Raw genomic sequence first — 18,929 nt, forward strand, 5'->3', positions numbered from 1 at the left:
AGACTTCACAAGTGGATGTAGGTCATTTTGACCGAACCACTTTAAATTGGTGTGTTCCTTGAATGTGTGAGTGTTTACCTTTCTTAAACCGTTATTTACATAGCAGCAAGCTTTCAGTTTTTCTCTTCTCACTTTACTCGAGCTACTTTCACCAAGTCATTCATTGTCGAATCGAAATCTCTACGCATTTACGAAATCGTTTTCAAACTTACGAGTTTTAATCTGCTGCACTAATTCACCCCCCCTCTTAGTGTCGCTCGGATCCTAACAATTGGTATCAAAGCCACGGTTTTCTACTTTGGTTTAACACCCAAATAGAAATGGCTCTTTACGGCTTTCAAGAGGGTCACTCTCTCATTCGTCCTCCCCTTTTCAATGGGACGGACTATACTTATTGGAAAACTCGAATGAGAGTTTTCTTACTTTTGTTAAATCTCGAGTTTTGGAATATTGTCGAAAATGGATTTCATAAATCTTCTCTTCCAATGAGCGAATGGGATGAATCAGAGAAGAAAATTTTTGCTTTAAACGCAAAGGCTATGAATGCCTTATATTGTGCACTTGACAAAAATGAATTTAATCGCATTTCAATTTGTGATTCGGCTTTTGATATTTGGAGAACTCTTGAGGTCACTCATGAAGGCACTAGCTGATTAAAAGAGTCCAAAATCAACATTCTTGTGCACTCTTACGAACTTTTTCGAATGAAACCAAGTGAGTCCATCGGAGACATGTACACCCGTTTCACGGATGTAATCAATGGACTCAAAACTCTTGGTAAAAGTTTTTCTAACTTTGAACTAGTAACTAAAATCTTAAGATCTCTTCCAAAAAGTTAGGATCCAAAAGTTACGGCCATTCAAGAGGCTAAGGACCTTAAGACATTTCCTCTCGAAGAACTAATTGAGTCTTTAATGACCTACGAAATGAACAATGTGACAAAAAGGGAACTCGAGAACAACCTTCCAAATGACAAGAAGGATTTGGGACATAGAACATATGAAGGCCACTCGAGCATAAGCTCAAGTGATGGTGAACTTAAACTACAAATGAAACAAAAATTAAAAAGCAAAAAGAACGGAACTACTTGCTTTGAATGCAAGAAGAATAAAAATTGGGATGAATTGAGCTCCTCCAAAGACGAGGAGAAAATCAAGAAAGGCAAGGTGGCAAACTACGCCTCAACGACATTCAATGATGAGGTAATCGAAACCCCCTTAATTTATTTTAAAATTACTTGATTTTTTCCATGATGTATTTTTTTTTTGGAATAATTATTTTTCTTGAAAAGTGCATGTTTTATGTTAATGGAATAAAACATTAGATTTAAATCTAATGATCATATGTATGTTTTTCTTAAAAAGAAAAAAATGTGTATCTTGATGATTTTCGATTTTGATTGAAACTATGCTTGATGTCTTAATGAAAATATTAAGAAGTTTAATATCATGCTTAATGAAGATGCATTGCTTTTGTATGGAAAACTAAGCATGAAAAGATAGATTCACCTAAAAAGAAAAATGCATGACTATAACAAATAATAAAATTATTTTGGTTGAAAATATCTTATGCTCAATGAAACCATGATTGATGAATATCCTTTATGTTTAATGATCTCTTTGCCTTGCATATCCTATCATGATGAATATTTTGAAAATAAATGAAATCATGTTTGATTTGAAGTAATGCATAATGATCATGCTTAATGAGTTTTCTTTCGAAATGATGCATAATGATTTTTGTGATTTATGGATTATCGACTTTCACGATATTAAAAGTGGCTTTTTTGGTTAAAAAAAAATTTTGATGCATGTTTTGATTTGACATAAATGAAATAGGCATGCTTATATGAAATAGTATAAGTGTCATGCTTGATGATTGTATACTTAATAATTCTTGATGTTGTAATAAAAATATTGAAGTTTTGATACCATGATTGATAACATTATGCATAAGATTTTAAAGTAATACATAATGATTTTTGTAATTTATTGGTCTTGATGGTTTTATAACGAAATTTATTTTTTAATCCTAAACGTTGATGCATGTTTGAAAAGCATGTTAACATGATATCAATCACTTAAAATGAAACACTTTTAAAAAAAAGGGAAAATCTATTATCAATGAAATCATGAATCTACTTATGTTATGAATTTTGTGAACTATAAAAATGATTTTGATAATTTGAATTTGAAATAAGTTTTATCAAAATCATGATCTTGATTTTTTGGAATAATATGAGATTTCTTTTGATGATCATTTTGATTATTTAAAAGGAGATTTATCGAAATGATTCATGGAATTTTGGATTCATGACTTGATCCTTCATTTGTTTATGAGATGGTTGAAATCTTTGTACCTTTGTATTCTTCTCTTCTCCTTTTGATTTTTGAATTCATGCATGTTATATGTTGAAGATTTGAAATCATGTTTTGATATCATGCATACCGAAGAAATATTGATTCGACAAATTGAATGATTTGAAAATGAATGATGATTTTTCTCTTGAATGTAACTTGTGATATTCTTTATGAATCATCATCTTGATTTCTTGATATTCGATACATGAAATTTTATTATGAATCAAGATCTTGTTCTTTGAACTCCCATGTTTCTTCTTATCATTTACTAAAGAAGAAAATTTCCGAAATGAATCATGATTTTTTTTTAGAATTATAATTTTTATTATTCATAAAGATTTGAGAGATTAAAAAATCTATCTATGTTTTTCTTTTTATGAATCTCTTGAAAATGATTTTGATTTGACGATTTGAATTTGAATAAGTCTTATCTTGATTTTTCGAAATTTATAACTTAAGACTTCTTATGCAAGAATCAAGGTACTATAACATTTGATCTCCTACATTTCTTTTTGACATTTATAAAAATAAAGGAGATATGTTGAAATAAATCATGTCTTTTGGTATTCAAATGGTCTTATCTTTGATGATATGATTTCTTTATATCTATAATACAAATGCCTTGATATGATTGAATCACTATTATAAAAGAAAAAAGAAATTGTTAGCTTGCTAATTGCAAAAATATACGCTAGCTTGAATGATAAAACATGAGATTGTCTATAGTGCAAATTTATTGTTATCATGATGTGTAGATTGAAATAATGATTAGAATATTGATGTAATTATAAATGATGATTTGGTATTATACATAAAATACTCTTGATATTATTTTGATGCATACAAATGAAAAGTTATGAATATGCATGGTAGGATATAATTTGACAAATACCATCATGATATGAAACATTTATGATTTGCAATGATGCATGCAATACTTATGCTTTTTAATTATGATGTGATGTATTACATATGATGTGAATCATGATTTAAAATACTATGAATTGTTGCTAAAATGATGTATCATAAATGTTGATTTAATGTTTTGTATCATGAATGCTCTAAATGATGAATGTTTGGTATCATGATCAAAATGTTGATAAATAGTTAAAAATTTTAGTATCATGTATGATATGCTCATAATGTTGATTGATTTATTCAATATCGTGCATGAATGAAATATAAGGTTTTTGAAATAGTACATATTTTAATTTGAAAATATAATGATGCACAAATAGGATTGATACTTACCTTTGTCATAATTAATGTAAAGGGTTTTTCCTTCTTTTTGACAGTGATAAAAGGGAAGATAGCTAGCTTGCACAAGACAAGAGAAGTAAAAAATTACAAATGTAGACATCGCAAAAAGGGGCAAAACTTATTAGCTTGCTTATCTCAAAAGTAAGAAATGCTATCTTGTAATCTCAAGCAAATGTGCTATCTTGCTTATCTCAAGAAGCAAAACTTGCAACTTGCATATTTCAATAGGAAGCAAGAATCATGAGCTTATACAAGAAATCTATCTTGCATTTGCTTTCAAAATTTTTGCTAGCTTATATGTAGTAAAACTTGCATATTGTAAAAATTGCTAGCTTGTAGTCTAAAAAGAAGCAAACATTTGCTATCTCAAGAAAAGCAAACATGCTAAACTTGCATATCTTTAATTGCTAGATTACATGATGATAAAATTTGATACTATGTTTTCCATACAATGAATTGAACTTGTATATCACAAACACTTGATTGTGGTACTTCTCCTTTTTGTTGATGACAAAGGGGGAGAAGTATGATCATGTTATGCATGATGAATATTTGCAATGACTTGAATTCGGCTAGAATTCAAGGTTCTATCAATATGGTATATTGATAGAGGGAGTTTGTTTAAACTTCGGGAGTTAAGGTTAACTCCATCGTCGATTGGTTGTCATCATCAAAAAGGGGGAGATTGTTGAATCTCAAATTTTGATGATGAAACCAATCAATATGTGTTTATGTTTTAATCTACGTTTTGAGTGACTCAGGATGCTTCGATCATGATGAGACAATTATAGCAAGAAAATCATGTTGTGTCGGAGGAACATGTCAGAAGATTGGACGTCGGGCCGGTGGATTGGTCGACGTATCGACAGAAGGCTTCGAGCTTTGGATTCGGGCATCAGGCCAAGAAGAGCGGGTATTGCGCCAAGGGTATCGGAGTTGCGGAGTCAACTGGCCGATTGGGCAATAGGCCGTAAGAGAGGATGATGCGCCGAAGAATCGGACGAAGTGTCGAGGGACCAATGACATGCCGGACAACTTGATTAATTGCTTAGGAGTAATTATTTAGATCGAACTTTTGTTTTACATATGCAGGATTAACTATGATAGCTTGAAGACATAAAGCAAGTCTATTAGAGTCAAGTTCGATGGGTGTTCGAGAGTCCGAAGATTCGTCGGAGATGCTGCCGGAACCAACCGAGAAGAAATCGGGGACTTGTTGGAGTTTTCGGAAGTTCGTCGAAGAGATCGTCGGAGGTTCACGGAGATCACCGAGAAGGCTTGGCTACTTGCTGAACTCGCCACAAGATCAGGAGCTTGCTAGGAGTCTATCGGAAAAAATCCGAGGGTGTATCGGAAGTCCGCCGGAAGGAGACTCGACGTTTGCCGGTTGAAAACTTGCTTAGGACTATGTTTCAGTTGCGTAGTTTGCATGTAATTAGGGTTAGGATTAATGGATAATCCTATATCCTGGTTAGGGGCCAATTGGGCTCGATATTACCTAGTTTGGGCCAGATTTGAAGCCCATCTAGTGACCCGTATGACCGGGAGGTGGAACCGCCGGACCGGGCGGTGGATGTTAGGATCAAGAGCACTAAGAGGGGGGGGGGTGAATTAGTGCAGCGAAAATCTTTCGATGATAAAAACGTTCGAACGATAAAAACGATTTCGGTGTGAAAGCCGAATCTAAGATTACTTTAACTTAAGATCAAGCGAGATGACGTTAAAGTCAATCTATGAAGGCAGTTTGCAGTTATGATGAAAACCAGCATACGAGCGCAAACTGAAATATGACGTTCGTACGAAGAAACTGATTTACGTCTAAATGCTAATTCGTAAATCACTTGATTTGGCGAGATGCAGCTTAAGCAAGGATATTAAGGCAGTTTGCAGTTAAGATAGAAATCAAAACGTAAACGCAAACTGAAATATGATGATCGTACAAAAAAAAACAGATTTACGTATAAACGTTGATTCAGAAAGTGCAAAGCTGAAACCCGATCGTATATGCGCAGAAAGCAGTAAGCTTTAGAGGAGGTTTGTAGTAAAGATAAAATGCTCAAAGTAAATGCAAACCGAGATTTAGAGTGGTTCGGTCAATCTTGACCTACTCCACTTTTGGCTTCCTCCACCGACGAGGTCATCGACGTCAACTAGAGGCCTTTCTTCAATAGGCGAAGGCCAACCACCCTTTTACAGTTTCACTCCTTTTGACGGGCTTAGGAGACAACCCGTATAGAATTTTCTCTCCTCTCCTCTCTTTACAGCTCAGAACTTGGAAGAAAAGAGGGAGAAGGACTTTTGGCCTTTACAACAATTTTGAGCTCTAAAAATCACAGAACAAGATCAAGATTTCGGAGTGTATTCTGTATACTTACAGTGCTGAATGGGTGGGGTATTTATAGGCCCCAACCCAGTTCAAATTTGGAGCTCAAAACTATCAATTCCCGGAATTCCGGAATCAGGCGGTTGCACCTCCTGACTGGAGCGGTTGCACCGCCTGGCATAGCTCGAAGACTGAGCCTCTAGGCAGTGCCACCTCCTGTCAGGGGCGGTTGCACCTCCTGCTAGAGCTCAAAGACCGAGCTCAAGTGGTGCAACCTCCTGACTAAGGCGGTTGCACCGCTCAGCCAGTGCTCGGAGACCGAGCACAGGCGGTGCCACCTCCTGTCAGGGGAGGTTGCACCGCCTAGTCTCGCTCGGAGACTGAGCCCAAGCGGTGCCACCGCCTGGCTGGAGCGGTTGCACCTCCCAGTCTCGCTCGGAGACTGAGCCCAGGTGGTGCAACCTCCTGCCTTGGGCGGTTCAACCGCTTGGCAGAAATCAGGGTCCGAATGGGTCGATCCATTCGGCCCAATTTGGGTTTTTCAGGGGCCCAATTGCCCCAAGATTAAGTTAATGGGATCACCTCCCATTTCCAACTTAATCATTGTGCTAACTATGACATTCCCTAAGACATTTACTGCAACTTGCTCCGGTGCATCAATCGCTTCTTCCGGCGAGCTTCCGGCGAACTTCCGTCGATCATCCGATGAACCCTCGGTGATGCTCCTGCGGACTTCCGGCAAACTCCTGGACTTGCGACGATCCACTTGGCGAGTTCCGACAAGCTTCTTTGGCAAGCTCATGGACTTCTTGGATTTGTTCCTGCAGAACCTCTGACGACTGTCCGAACCTCCGTCGAACACTCGAACTCCCAACGTGATCATTGTCTTGACTTCGGCGCAACTCCTGCTGCATGTCTTACTTTTATCATAGTTAATCCTGCACACTTATCTCAACATATGGATTAGATAACAAATAACAATTGACTTCATCATCAAAATCCGAGATTCAACAATCTCGCCCTTTTTTATGATGACAATCAATTGATAATGGAGTTAACCTTAACTCCCCCTGTCTATATGCCATACTTGAGATAAGTCTTTCTTGAATTCAAAACCTTTGAATTCATGAGACATATTGATAAGTTAAAATCATTTAAACTTATCAATACTCCCATCATGATTTCCATCATGATGTATCTCTCTAAAGATAATGTCAAGGCTTGACATTCATTTTCATTACAAGTTTGAATGATGGTAATAGTAGCAATTCATCATATTGTAAGATATCAACATGTGAAACTACGAAGTAAGATTTTGATATCATTACATGATGCACACATTTCAAATGTTTTAGCAATTATTGCATTTCATCACACGGTAAGATATCAATATGTAAAATTACGATGCAAGTTTTTTGTTTGATATCTTAACACGATACAAGGCATAATACAAATCATAGCATCTATTCATATATCTCTTGGTGATGTCAGCATGGCATTAATACTCATATATTTCTCCCCCTTTGTCATCAACAAAAAGCTTGGTAATTGTGATACCAGGAGGACAATATAAGCAAATTTTGAGCATAAGTGTAATAATTGTTCATGCTTTTACTCGGTTCATGTTATTTTTCAATAGTAAGTGATAGGAAATCAATTATACAAGCATGATATGTAGATCACTTTGAATACTTCTTCCTTTTTATTTGTTATAATCTTTTGGCATGAAGGAGGAGGGCCATTTGTGATACCAGCTATTTGTGAGTTTACTCTAAGTGAAGTTAAAACCGATCATGGTTCAGGTATCAAGATATGTATGTGAAGCAAATCTTTGCAAGTAAAAGCACTATCATTTATATTTCAAGATGGAATTCATAAGAAGGAATCATTTCATCAAATCCATTTCAGAAAAATATTTTTCACATATAAGTGTATGAGAAATTCCGATTTTTAGGATACCAATTGTTAAGCGAATTCACACATGAAATAAACACTTTCATGCTTTCGGACAAGACTATGCTACAGATTTTCAAATACAATCATAAAGACAAAACATGCTTATGTTATGGAAATTTTTGTATTCAACACATAATTTCCAACATGTTATTTAGGCATGTAATGGTAGTCAAGTGATTTGATCATTCAATAAAGTCTGAAAGATAATTTTAACTAGTTTATGTACTCGTACACATCAACATTCCTAACTCTCTTCTTATGAAATCAAATTGTTCTTCACTTAGAGGTTTTGTAAAAATATCAGCTAGTTGATGTTTAGTATCAATGAATTATATGATTACATCATGATTAGTAACATGATCTCATATAAAGTGATGTCTAATATCAATATGTTTTGTTCTTGAGTGTTGTATAGGATTTTTCGTTAAGCATATTGCATTTGTGTTATCACATTTAATAGGAATATTTTTAAGATGAATTTTATAATCTTCTAAGGTGTTTTTCATCCATACAACTTGTGCACAGCATGCACTTGCTGCAATATATTCAGCTTCGATTGTTGAAAGTGCAACCGAGTTTTATTTCTTAGATGACCAGGAAATAAGGGCATGTCCTAAAAATTGACATGTTCCTGATGTGCTTTTTCTATCTAGTCTATAGCCAGCAAAGTCCGCATGCAATTAACTCAAGATTCTCTGATTTTGGGTACCATAATCCTAGATTTGTGGTACCATTAAGATATCTAAGTATTCTTTTAACTGCTTTGAGATGAGATATCTTAGGGTTTGATTGAAATCTAGCACAAAGTCCTACACTGAACATGATATCTGGTCTAGTTGTAGTGAGGTAAAGTAAACTTCCTATCATGCCCCTATAAGTTTTTTGATCGAAGCTTTCTCCACTTTCATCAATTTCTAACTTAGTGGAGGTGCTCATAGGAGTGTTAATAGCTTTTGAGTTATTCATATTAAACTTTTTCAGCAAATTCATAGCATATTTAGTTTGACTAATAAAGATGCCATTGCTTAGTTGTTTGATTTGTAAGCCTAAGAAGAATGTTAATTCTCCCATTAAACTCATTTCGAATTCAAGACTCATAGTTTTAGCAAAAGATTCACAAAGAGATTCATTCGTAGAACCAAAGATAATATCATCAACATAAATCTGAACAATGAGAAAATTATTTTCAAAATTCTTGATGAACAATGTAGTATCAACCTTGCCTTTTGTGAAATTATTTTCAATAAGAAAAGAACTAAGTCTCTCATACCAAGCCCTCAGAACTTGTTTTAAACCATAGAGAGCTTTAGTTAATCTAAACACATGATTAGGGAGGCTATTATTTTCAAATCCAGGAGGTTGTTCAACATAGACTTCTTCGAAAATAAAGCCATTTAGAAAAGCGTTTTTAACATCCATTTGAAACAACTTAAAATTATTACTACTAGCGTAGGCAAGGAGCATCCTTATGGCTTCTAATCGATCCATAGGAGCGAAGGTTTCTTCATAATCGATACCTTCTTCTTGGTTGAAACCTTTGGCCACTAATCTAGCCTTGTTTCTAACCACAATACCATATTCATCTTGCTTGTTTCTAAAAACCCATTTAGTACCAATAACTAAATGGTCATTTGGTCTAGGAACAAGCTTCCACACCTCATTTCTTTCAAATTGATTTAATTCATCTTGCATTGCGATAATCCATGAATCATCTTTCTTGGCTTCGTCAATACATTTGGGTTCAATTTGGGAGAGAAAAGTGGCGTTGGAACAAAAAATTTTAAGAGAAGAACGTGTTTGAACCCCCTTTGATGTGTCTCCTAGGATTAACTCCTTAGGATGAGCATCTACATACTTCCAATCCTTGGGTAAGGATGTTTCGGAAGTGGATGCATCCAAGTTGCTAGTTGGAGATGGGGTTTCATTTAAATTCAAGGAATCAAAATTAACATCATCATCAAAATCGTTTTTCCTGATTTCGGAAATCTCATTGAAGACAACATGAATGGATTCTTCAATAATTAAAGTTCTTTTATTGAAGATACGAAAAGCTTTAGAAACCGAAGAATAACCAAGAGAGATTCCTTCATCGGATTTAGCATCAAATTTTCCTAAGTTATCTTTTTCATTCAAGATAAAACACTTACACCCAAAGACTTTAAAATATAAAACATTGGGTTTTTTGTTGTTCCATAACTCATAGGGAGTTTTGGTGAGTAAGGGTCTTACTAAAACTCTATTCAAAATATAGCATGCAGTATTTACGGCTTCGGCCCAAAAATATTTGGGTAGGCTATGTTCATTCAACATGGTTCTTGCCATTTCTTGTAAATTTCGATTTTTTCTAGGAGTAGAGAAATTATGGTTGTATCCATTGAGTTCACAAAATTCTTAGAAATCATGGTTTTGAAATTCACCACCGTGATCACTTCTAATTGACGAAATCATAGAACCCTTCTCATTCTGAACAAGTTTACAAAACTTGGTAAAATATCTGAAGCATTCATTTTTCTGTTTCAAGAAGTAAATCTATGTGTATCTGCTATAGTCATCCATAATGACGAAGGCGTATTTGCTACCTCCTAGGCTTGATGTAGAGATTGATCCGAACAAGTCCATATTGATCAATTGTAAGGGCCTAGAGGTGCTTATTTGATTCTTAGATTTGAAACTACCCTTAATTTGTTTACCTAATTGGCAAGCATCATATACATTATCTTTGATGAACATGATATGAGGAATACCTCTTACAAGTTCTTTAGATGATATTTGAGTGATTAGTTTCATGTTAGCATGACCTAATCTTCTATGCCATAGCCAAGCATCCTCATTCAAAACCGAAAAACACATTTCATTACACAACTCATTGTTGTCAATAGTGTATACGTTATTTTATTTTAATGCAATCATGGACGTGTTTTTGTATGATTTTTCAATGATGCAAGCATTAGACTCGAATCTGACAATATATCCTTTATCACATAATTGACTAATGCTCAAGAGGTTATGTTTTAAACCATCAACTAACAAAACATCTTCGATAAAGAAGTCGGATTTGTTACCTATGGTTCCTTTGCCAATGATTTTACCCTTGTTGTTGTCTCCGAAGGTGACATAGCCTTCGTCTATGCTAGTGAGCTTAGAGAATTGAGATGGATCTCCGGTCATATGCCTTGAGCATCCACTATCAAGGTACCATCTCTTGCTCCTAGCTTGCGATGGTATAGGTTTCTACAAGAAAGGATGATTTTTAGGTACCCATTTACTTTTAGATGCCTTAAAAATAGATCTACATTGTTTATCATGTTGCATAAAATTTATCATGGTTCCTTTAGGAACCCAAATTAATTTGTTTGGACTAATTTTCTTGAATGGACAATAATACGTTTTGTGTCTAAGTTTGCAACAAAAGTTGCATTTGCTTTGGTGTCGAACATGTAATATGGGGCCTTTTATGAAGGTGGTTGGATTTTGGTGAGGACTTCTCACAAATCCGATTCCACTTCTTTTGGGAACGTGACCCTTGTTTGCAAGGATCATGTTCAATGACTTGCTACCAACCTCGAATTTCTTCAAGGTGTCCTTAAGTAGCAAGTTTTCCTTTTGGAGAGTTTCTAGATCATGGCATTTTGTGCATGAACTTAAACTATCATGATCTTCAGTTTTTAACTTATCAAAATTACAAGTAAGACTATCATGCTCCTTTTTTAGCAATTTATATTTTCTACTAATAATCTTGCATTCATCAAATAAGTCATGGAAGGCATTTAATAATTCATCAAATGATAAATCTGCATCTATTAAATTCGTTACCTCCTCTCCGATGGCCATTAAGGCGTAATGAGCAACTTGCTCGGTGTTGGACTCCTCTTCTTCAGACGCGCTCGAGTCATCCCATGTTGCTTCGAGCGCCTTCTTCTTTGATGTTCTCTTCTTAACTTTGGGACAATCACTCTTGTAGTGTCCCGGCTACTTACACTCGTAGCAAATAACTTGGTCCTTCTTGGGTTCAAATTTATTTTTTGTTTCATTCTTAAACTTGTTTCTTTTAATGAATTTTTTAAATTTTCTTGTTAGAAGTGCAAGTCATCGTCACAGTCCTCATCACTTGAGTTTTCTCTCAAGTGGTCTTCTGAAATTTTAAGTGCCATATCCTTCCTGTTCTTTGGAAGGATTTCTTCTTGCTCTTCATGAGCTTTGCAAGTCATCTCGTAGGTCATTAATGACCCGATTAGTTCTTCAAAAGGGAAGTTGTTTAGATCTTTCGCCTCTTAAATAGCAGTGACTTTAGGATCCCAACTCTTAGGAAGGGATCTTAGAATCTTATTTACGAGCTCAAAATCCGAAAAACTTTTTCCGAGTCCTTTTAGACCATTGACGACATCCGTAAAATAGGTAAACATGTCGCCAATAGCCTCACTCGGTTTCATCCGGAAAAGTTCGAAAGAGTGTAACCAAAGGTTGATTTTTCACTCTTTCACTCTACTTGTGCCTTCGTGAGTCACTTCGAGTGTGTGCCAAATATCAAATATGATTTCACAAACCGAAACACGGTTGAACTCATTTTTATCGAGTGCACAAAATAAGGCATACATAGCCTTTGCATTAAGAGCGAAAGCCTTCTTCTCCAGTTCATGCCAATCGATCATTGGAAGAGAAGACTTCGAAAATCCATTTTCGACAAGATTCCAAAGTTTAAAATCCATAGAAATAAGAAACATCCTCATTCAGGTCTTCCAATAGGTGTAGTCCGTCCCATTGAACATGGGTGGACGTGTAATAGAGTGGCCCTCTTGGTTTCCGGCATATGCCATCTCTCTTGGGTTTTAATCCGTTTGAGAGTTAACCCCGCTCTGATACCAATTGTTAGGATCAAGAGCACTAAGAGGGAGGGGGGGTGAATTAGTGCAGCGGAAATCTTTCGACGATAAAAACGTTCGAACGATAAAAACGATTTCGGTGTGAAAGCCGATTCTAAGATTACTTTAACTTAAGATCAAGCGAGATGACGTTAAAGTCAATCTATGAAGGCAGTTTGCAATTATGATGACAACCAACATACGAGCGCAAACTGAAATATAACGTTCGTACGAAGAAACTGATTTACGTCTAAATGTTGATTCGTAAATCACTTGATTAGGCGAGATGCAGCTTAAGCAAGGATATTAAGGCAGTTTGCAATTAAGATAGAAATCAAAACGTAAACGCAAACTGAAATATGATGATCGTACAAAAAAAAATAGATTTACGTCTAAACGTTGATTCGAAAAGTGCAAAGTTGAAACCCGATCGTATATGCGCAGAAAGCAGTAAGCTTCAGAGGAGGTTTGTAGTAAAGAAAAAATGCTCAAAGTAAATGCAAACCGAGATTTAGAGTGGTTCGGTCAATCTTGACCTACTGGCTTCCTCCACCAACGAGGTCACCGACGTCAACTAGAGGCCTTCCTTCAATAGGCAAAGGCCAACGACCCTTTTACAGTTTCACTCCTTTTGACGGGCTTAGGAGACAACCCTTACAGAATTTTCTCTCCTCTCCTCTCTTTACAACTCAGAACTTGGAAGAAAAGAGGGAGAAGGACTTTTGGCCTTTACAACAATTTTGAGCTCTAAAAATCACAGAACAAAATCAAGATTTCGGAGTGTATTCTGTATACTTTCATTGCTGAATGGGTGGGGTATTTATAGGCCCCAACCCAGTTCAAATTTGGAGCTCAAAACTGTCAATTCTCGAAATTTCGGGATCAGACGGTTGCACCTCCTGACTGGAGTAGTTGCACCGCCTGGCAGAGCTCGAAGAATGAGCCTTTGGGCGGTGCCACCTCCTGTTAAGGACGGTTGCACCTCCTGCCAGAGCTCGAAGACCGAGCTCAGGCGGTGCAACCTCCTGACTAAGGCGGTTGCACCGCTCAGCCAATGCTCGGAGACCGAGCCCAGGCGGTGCCACCTCCTGTCAGGAGAGGTTGCACCGCCCAGTCTCGCTAGGAGACTGAGCCCAAGCGGTGCCACCGCCTGGCTGGAGCGGTTGCACCTCCTAGTCTCGCTCGGAGACTGAGCCCAGGCGGTGCAACCTCCTGCCTTGGGCGGTTCAACCGCTTGGCATAAATCAGGGTCCGAATGGGTTGATCCATTCGGCCCAATTTGGGTTTTTCAAGGGCCCAATTGCCCCAAGATTAAGTTAATGGGATCACCTCCCATTTCCAACTTAATCATTGTGCTAACTATGACATTCCCTAAGACATTTACTGCAACTTGCTCCAGTCCGTCAATCGCTTCTTCCAGCGAGCTTCCGGTGAACTTCCGTCGATCATCCGATGAACCCTCGGTGATGCTCCTACGGACTTCCGGCAAACTCCTGGACTTGCGACGATCCACTTGGCGAGTTCCGACGAGCTTCTTTGGCAAGCTCATGACTTCTCGGATTTGTTCCTGTAGAACCTCCGACGATTGTCCGAACTTCCGTCGAACCCTCGAACTCCCAACGGGATCATTGTCTTGACTCCGGCGCAACTCCTGCTTCATGTCTTACTTTTATCGTAGTTAATCCTGCACACTTATCTCAACATATGGATTAGATAACAAATGACAATTTCTTCATCATCAAAATCCGAGATTCAATAGTGGAATCATCGGACTGGGTGGTGGCACCGCCCAGAACCCGAGGGCCATCGCCCAGAACCCGAGGATCGGGTGGTGGTACCGTTGGACTGGGCCGTGGCACCGCCCAGCACCCGAGAGGTCCGGCGGTGGCACCGCCAGTACACTGTCAATGTCAGACACTGATAGGCGGTGGCACCGCCACAAACAAGCGGTGGCACCGCCAGCATCGGGAACCCAAGAGAATTCAAAATTTGTAGCCCAAATTTGAATCCTCTTGGGGTCTATAAATACGCCTCAATTCTAACAAAGAATACAATCTTTTGAGATGTTAGAGATTGAGAAAAAGCCTTAGCAAAGTCATTGTTGAATCTCGGATTTTGATATTGAAACCAATCAATATATGTTTATATTTTAATCTACGATTTGAGTGATGCAGGATGCTTCGATCAGGATGAGATAATTATAGCAGGAAAATCATGTTGTGCTAGAGGAACATGTCTGAAGATTGGACGTCGGGCCAGTGGATCAGTCGACGTATCGACAGAAGGCTTCGAGCCGTGGATTCGGGCATCGGGCCAAGAAGAGCGAGTATTGCACCAAGGATATCGGAGTTGCGGAGTCAACTGGTCGATTGGGCAATAGGCCGTAAGAGAGGATGATGCGCCGAAGAATCGGACGAAGCGTCGAGGGACCAATGACATGCCGGACAGCTTGATTAATTACTTAGGAGTAATTGTCTAGATCGAACTTTTGTTTTACATGTGCAGGATTAACTACGATAGCTTGAAAACATAAAGTAAGTCTACCGGAGTCAAGTTCGATGGGTGTTCGAGAGTCCGAAGATTCGGTGGAGATGCTGTCGGAACCAACCGAGAAGAAATCAGGGACTTGTCGGAGATTTCGGAAGTCCTTCGAAGAGATCGTCGGAGGTTCGCGAAGATCACTGAGAAGGCTTGGCTACTCACTAAACTCACCACAAGATCAAGAGCCTACTAGGAGTCCGTCGGAAGAAATCCGAGGGTGTATCAGAAGTCCGTCGGAAGATCGTCGGAAAGCTAGTCGGAAGGAGACTCGACGTTTGCCAGTTGAAAACTTGCTTAGGACCATGTTTTCAGTTGCGTAGTTTGCATGTAATTAGGGTTAGGATTAAGGGATAATCCTATATCCTGGTTAGGGGCCAATTAGGCCCGATATTACCTAGTTTGGGCCAGATTTGAAGCCATCTAGTGATCCATAGGATTGGGCGGTGGTACCGTCGGACTAGGCGGTGGCACCGCCGGTACACTATCAGTATCAGACAATGACAGGCGGTGGCATCGCTAGCATCGGGAACAAAAGATAATTCAAAATTTGGAGCCCAAATTTGAATCCTCTTGGGGTCTATAAATACCCCTCAATTCTCAACAGAGAATACAACCTTTTGAGAAGTTAGAGATTGAGAAAAAGCCTTAGCAAAGTCTTTAACAAGTCTTATTTTCAATTGTTTGAGTGTCCACCTCCCTCTTTCTCTTTGAAAATCTGTAAGAGTGTGAACCACTTGTAAAAAGTTGTTAGAGGGGTATTTGTCCTTCCCCTTCAAAGTAATTTGCTAGTGGAAGTTGGGAGCCTCATCGAAGAAGGCTTCGCAACTGGATGTAGGTCATTTTGACCGAACCACTTTAAATTGGTGTGTTCCTTGAATGTGTGAGTGTTTACCTTTCTTAAACCGTTATTTACAAAGCAGCAAGCATTCGGTTTTTATCTTCTCACTTTACTCGAGCTACTTTCACCAAGTCATTCATTGTCGAATCGAAATATCTACGTATTTACGAAATTATTTTCAAACTTACGAGTTTTAATCCGCTATACTAATTCACCCCCTCCTCTTAGTGCCGCTCCGATCCTAACATATCTCTCACTAGTATCCATATGACACAATCTTTATTTATAAGCCTAAGAAGGCCACCAAACCCAACTAAAATGGGGCTATTAAGCCTTCGACCATTCCTCTACATGTTGTGCAAAGCATGAACAAACAGAAAGATATAGACATACATAAGTATTACATCAAACATCCTGTTTAGAACTTTATCCGTGACACGATGGTGGTACTGCTAGTGTCAAGTGGTGGTACCGCTAGTGTCAAGCGATGGTACCACTTAGACTAGCGATAGTACCGCTAGTACATGGTCTCCCATGTTGCCAAGCTGTAGTACCGCCCAAACTAAGTAGTGGTACCGCTAATAGTTAATACTATAGGTGATGATACCTCCCAGCACAAGCGATGGTATCGTCAGGACCCTGGAAACCCGAGTCGAGACCTTTTTTTGTTCCATTTTTAAAGTCATTTGGGGCCTACAAATACCCCACTCTTTTCTGCTTAAGATATCAAGAAAAGTGAATAAAAAACCTTATAATTCTAAGTTGTAAAGTCTTAAAAAGTGCTAAGTGTGCCCCTTCTCCTCTTCAAAGTTTTGAGCTTATTCTAAGAGAGGTGTGAGGCTTATAAAGGTTCTCTCCTAAAACCTGTGAAAAGGAGAAAGAATTGTAAAGAGGGTAGTTGATCTTTGCCTATTGAAAGAATATCGTTAGTGAATGCCGGTGGCCTCGATGGAAGTGGAATTAAGAGTGGACGTAGGTCTTGACGACCGAACCACTATAAAATTGATTTGTATTTACTTTCTACTCTTCATTGATATTGCTTTCTGATTTAACTATTTATTATACTTACTCTAAGTCAAGCATACTTTCGTTATTTGTTTTCATCGAACGAAAATTTTCAAACCAAGATTTTTATGAAAGTACTAATTCACCCCTCCCCCTCTTAGTATCGATACGATCCTAATATAAGTTAGCTAAGGGAAGAAGACAATAGTGTAAGCTATATAACTAACTTAGTGTGTAGAGAGTGAGAGAGAGAAAGATAGCCCCTCGCTCTTCAATGTGAGCTGATGGGTTCCTTTTTGTACATGATCTTAGGGCCTTCTTACTGACTGGCCCGAGATAAGATTAGGTGAACTGTTTGATCATTCTTTGATATTGATAAGGTAGGACGATTATTGCTAACGGAGCATATCAGAACAAATTACAACGTCATTTTGAGGTTAATAACTTAGAGTCATACTTAAGTGTTGACCTCAATGAAAATGATAGATGAGCTGACATGAAATAAAATCATCCCTATCAATTGAAATCAAAGAGGAATATATAAATAATTTTTAGATATCCAATTATTTCGTCTACATTTTCGAGCCCACATCCTCGGTTTCTAGTATACATCCCTCTATATCCTAAAATTTCTTGATTATCCCAATCCCTTTATAGCATTCCAAGGCATTTATGATTCTCTTTCTTGATCAATAAATGCGTCAACAGAAATAGACTGTAGCCGAGTAAATTCCTGTCGACCATGGCAGCGCATTAAATCTTTAAGAGCCTCTTGGGTGGTTGTGGTTAGCGGTCCACAACTGTGTGGTCTCTTCAGCTCGTACGCCGAGAGTGTAAGCGTCGGAGGGTGGTGGGTGGTGGGTGGTAGGTGGAAGAGTTATGGACAAATCTGGCGATGGCAATCATGCAAGCTATCCTACGACCCATAAAATCCGGCAGAGCTTTCTGATTTCGATAGCTTTATGCGGCGGGGATCGAGGATATCACCAACAAGGACAATGAACGCCGTCATTCTTGCCGCCGCAGCGTCTCTGTTACTCGGCATCGGCGGATTGGTGCTCATCCAATTCTGCATCGTCCGGAGGGCGATCAGAAGAGGCTTCTTAGGTTTCGGAGCCACAGCCGGACCTTCCGACGATGCATGCGACGGCCTGCCGCCGCAACTCCTAGAGAGGCTCCCTCGTTACGACTTCAAAGTAGGATGCGGAGCCGAGTGCGCCGTGTGCCTGGAGAGCTTGGAGGTGGGCGACGTCTGCAGGTTGCTGCCGGCATGCATGCATGCTTTCCATGCCCGATGCGTGGACTGCTGGCTGCTGCAGAAACCAATCTGCCCGACCTGCCGGACGTCGGCTGCCCCCGGAGGGGCGGCGGTCGTGGCAGAGGTCGGCGGCATGAGGAGTTCGGATCCCAAGTTCGATCTGCCAGGATCTGTCACTTCAGATTCCAAGTTCATGTTTGGAGCTCTCTAACTCCTTGCTATCAAATATCTCATGCTGAGAATGAGGAGAAACTTTGGGTAATCATTTAACTGTCTGGAAGATCAAAGGAATACAAAATAAAATACTGCTAAGTCATTTGGGAACAATAGTGGAGGAGAATGATGAATTGGCACTGATCTCATGCACGATTAATTGATGATTCGAAGAGTCTATGTGTAAGACATGCAACTCAACTAATTTATCCACTATTCAAATAGTAACAAAACTCTTGATAGTAATTCGTTAGTAATTCAACTAAGAATCTATTGTTGTCTTTCTTAAGAAATCTAATTTGATTAGTATATTATT

General features: G+C 38.4%; 1 protein-coding gene across 1 annotated transcript; it reads left to right on the forward strand.

Moving 5' to 3' along the window:
* Window positions 1-18,140: 18,140 nt before the first annotated feature.
* Window positions 18,141-18,611, forward strand: LOC103973593 (probable E3 ubiquitin-protein ligase ATL44). Its single transcript, XM_009388209.3, has one exon. The coding sequence runs from the start codon at window positions 18,141-18,143 to the stop codon at window positions 18,609-18,611; it is 471 nt and encodes a 156-aa protein (XP_009386484.3).
* The last annotated feature ends 318 nt before the right edge of the window (window positions 18,612-18,929 follow it).

The sequence above is a fragment of the Musa acuminata genome, chromosome BXJ1-10 (assembly GCF_036884655.1).
Source record: "Musa acuminata AAA Group cultivar baxijiao chromosome BXJ1-10, Cavendish_Baxijiao_AAA, whole genome shotgun sequence".
Taxonomy (NCBI): Eukaryota; Viridiplantae; Streptophyta; class Magnoliopsida; order Zingiberales; family Musaceae; genus Musa; species Musa acuminata.

Bases quoted from the DNA above. Each gene is read 5' to 3' on its own strand.
- LOC103973593 (XM_009388209.3), top strand. From the start codon at position 18,141: ATGAACGCCGTCATTCTTGCCGCCGCAGCGTCTCTGTTACTCGGCATC.